The 2,364-nt window shown below is 45.2% G+C and overlaps 1 protein-coding gene across 1 annotated transcript in view; it reads left to right on the top strand.

Moving 5' to 3' along the window:
• Window positions 1–1,538: 1,538 nt before the first annotated feature.
• The window catches only part of PRR16 (proline rich 16), a 195,200-nt gene continuing 194,374 nt past the window's right edge, over window positions 1,539–2,364 (top strand). Inside the window, 1 exon segment of the mRNA XM_021009523.2 lies at window positions 1,539–1,967. Coding sequence (XP_020865182.1) covers window positions 1,809–1,967 — 159 coding nt within the window. The 5' untranslated portion in view covers window positions 1,539–1,808.

Here is a 2,364-nt window from a genome sequence, read left to right as displayed (position 1 = left end):
GAACAACAAAGATAAATGGATTTTTAAAATGACAACAAAAACAGCAGAAGTACTTTTGGAACAGCCAGGTTTTTTTTTTCCCACAGACCTATTATAGCTGATAACAGGTAGATGCCACTGGATGTATCTCATATAACTGAAAGTCATTTGTTTTCAGATGAAAACTCTGAAATGGCTAAGATCAAAGAATGGACTCAAAAGTCTCAGCATAGGTAACTTATATAGACTCAAGCAGTAATTTAATCACAAAGAAGCATCAACAAATGGTTAAGCCTTGCATATTTACCAGCTTAAATGAAGGGGTGTAGCAAGGATATTCAAGACCAGGTCACATTACTTCCACAAAGTAAAGAATGATCATCATTGAAGAGTTCAGATTTAAGCTGAGAGAGTCTAGGAAACTTGATGAGGTTCAGTGAAAAACAAACACACAAATAAAAAACCAAACATTTATTTATTAAATCTCTACTATGTGTCAGGCACTGTGATAAACTGGGAATACAAAGAAAGACAAAAGATAGTGCCTACTCTCAAGGAGCCCACAGTCTACAAGGGGAGAAAATATCCAACCAATTATGTATGATCAAGCTATATACAGGATACACTGGAAATAATCAACCAAGAAAAGACACCAGAATTAAGAAGAATCAAAAGAAGGCATTTTGTAGGGTAGAAGGTGATGTTTTAACCAAACTTGGTTTACTAGCTGCCCAGCTAGAAAGTGCCTTTGTCAGGTTCAGACCCAGATCTTTTTTTTGCTCCAAAGCTAGGACTCATTAGCTGAGGCAGTCTCGAGCTTTTTACATTTTAGAATCTCCAAAGTTTGACTCCATCCTCACTTTCCAGCCCCAGCCCCAAAGCCCTCCCCAATTAACCAAACCTGCCTGAGAGACAGACTCTATGCAGGATTCAGGCTATACCTATTTATACATTCTAGAATCCAAGGTAAGAGAAACTACTACATGCTTCCCGAAATGTCTTGTGCTCTCCTGTCTTGTGACTTATGATTAGATTCTCCTTTGTTACCTTGTTGAAATCTGTTCTTTCAAGGCACATTAGTACCTTGGCACTCATCAGCTCCATCCAGCTGTCCCTGATCTTTCCAGTAGAAAAGTCTTTCTTCAAATTTTGCTAGATCATCTTTTTTTTTTAATCTCCTTTTTTGTCCCTATCAAACTGTAATTGGTATCTTAACTTTTTGTGAACCTTCCTAGATTATAAGCTCTTGAGGGCACGGCTTTGGGTGTTGGTCATCGTTGTATCTTCAGGGCCAGACATAGTACTTAGTACAAAGTAGTGCTTAATAAATCTTTATTGAATTGATTTGAATATGTTCCTCAAGGTAGGAAGAAAGATTATGGCAGTGTTGAGAGAGCGGAAACCCAAAATTGCACCGTGTGTCTAAACATCAGCACACACTACTGTTTTGGGAAAGGGATCCAGGCGGGATGGGTTGCCCTTCCTTTCCCTCCTGGGCTCCCTGTACTTCTTCCCGTGTGTGCCTGCGTGAGGGAAAAAGGGAGTGCGTGTGCAAGAGTGGTGTGTCGGGCAGGCAGGCGCAGGCGCGCTGTTCGCCAGTCTGCAGCCCGGGCGCTCTCAGTGCAGTTTCTCTGGGAGTTGATGGCAGCACCACAGTGCGGCCGCCTGGCAGAGAGCGAAGCAGCAGAGACCCGCTGTTCAGGAAGAGCCAAACATGTTGGTGGAGCAGGGGGGCTGCGGCTCCGGAGCCAGAGACCGGGGCACACACCTTCCATTCGGCCAACTGTCCTGACCTGCCTCCCCTGCCCACCAGCCCCAGCCCTCAAAGTATGTCAGCCAAGTCTAAGGGGACCACCTCCTCCTCCTCTCCAACCGAGGGGCCACCGGCAGCCTCCAAAACCAAGGTGAAGGAGCAGATCAAGATCATCGTAGAGGATTTGGAATTAGTCCTGGGGGATCTGAAGGACGTGGCCAAGGAACTTAAAGAGGTGAGAGGCATTAGGGTGGAGAGGGAGTGCTGCGTTTCCCGTTCTTCTGGGTATCGGGGGACACCCAATTTCACTGGGAACTGGCAGATTTCTGAACTCCTGGGAAACAACTACGAAGCCCCCGCAGGCATACTTTCCTTGCTCCAGACCCTTCTGCGGAGACTTGTTACACTTTTTTTTTTTTAATCGGGAAGAAATCAACTAGTGTTTCTATGCACGGGTGGATGGAGGTGTGCGAGTGCTTGTGTGTGGAGAGGAGTGGGTGGGGGGTTGGGTTAGCCTTGGAAAAGAAATAATCAGCGGGACTGGAAAGGGTTTATGGTGTTCATTTTCCTTCCTCCTCCTCAGTCATCCGATACCTTTTTTTAATTTGGAAAGTCCGCTCGCTCAGTGCTGG

Source organism: Phascolarctos cinereus, unplaced genomic scaffold, assembly GCF_003287225.1.
Source record: "Phascolarctos cinereus isolate Bilbo 61053 unplaced genomic scaffold, phaCin_HiC Scaffold_4;HRSCAF=312, whole genome shotgun sequence".
NCBI lineage: Eukaryota > Metazoa > Chordata > Mammalia > Diprotodontia > Phascolarctidae > Phascolarctos > Phascolarctos cinereus.
Note: the sequence above shows the minus strand (reverse complement) of the source record. Positions and strands in the feature narration are given on the sequence as shown.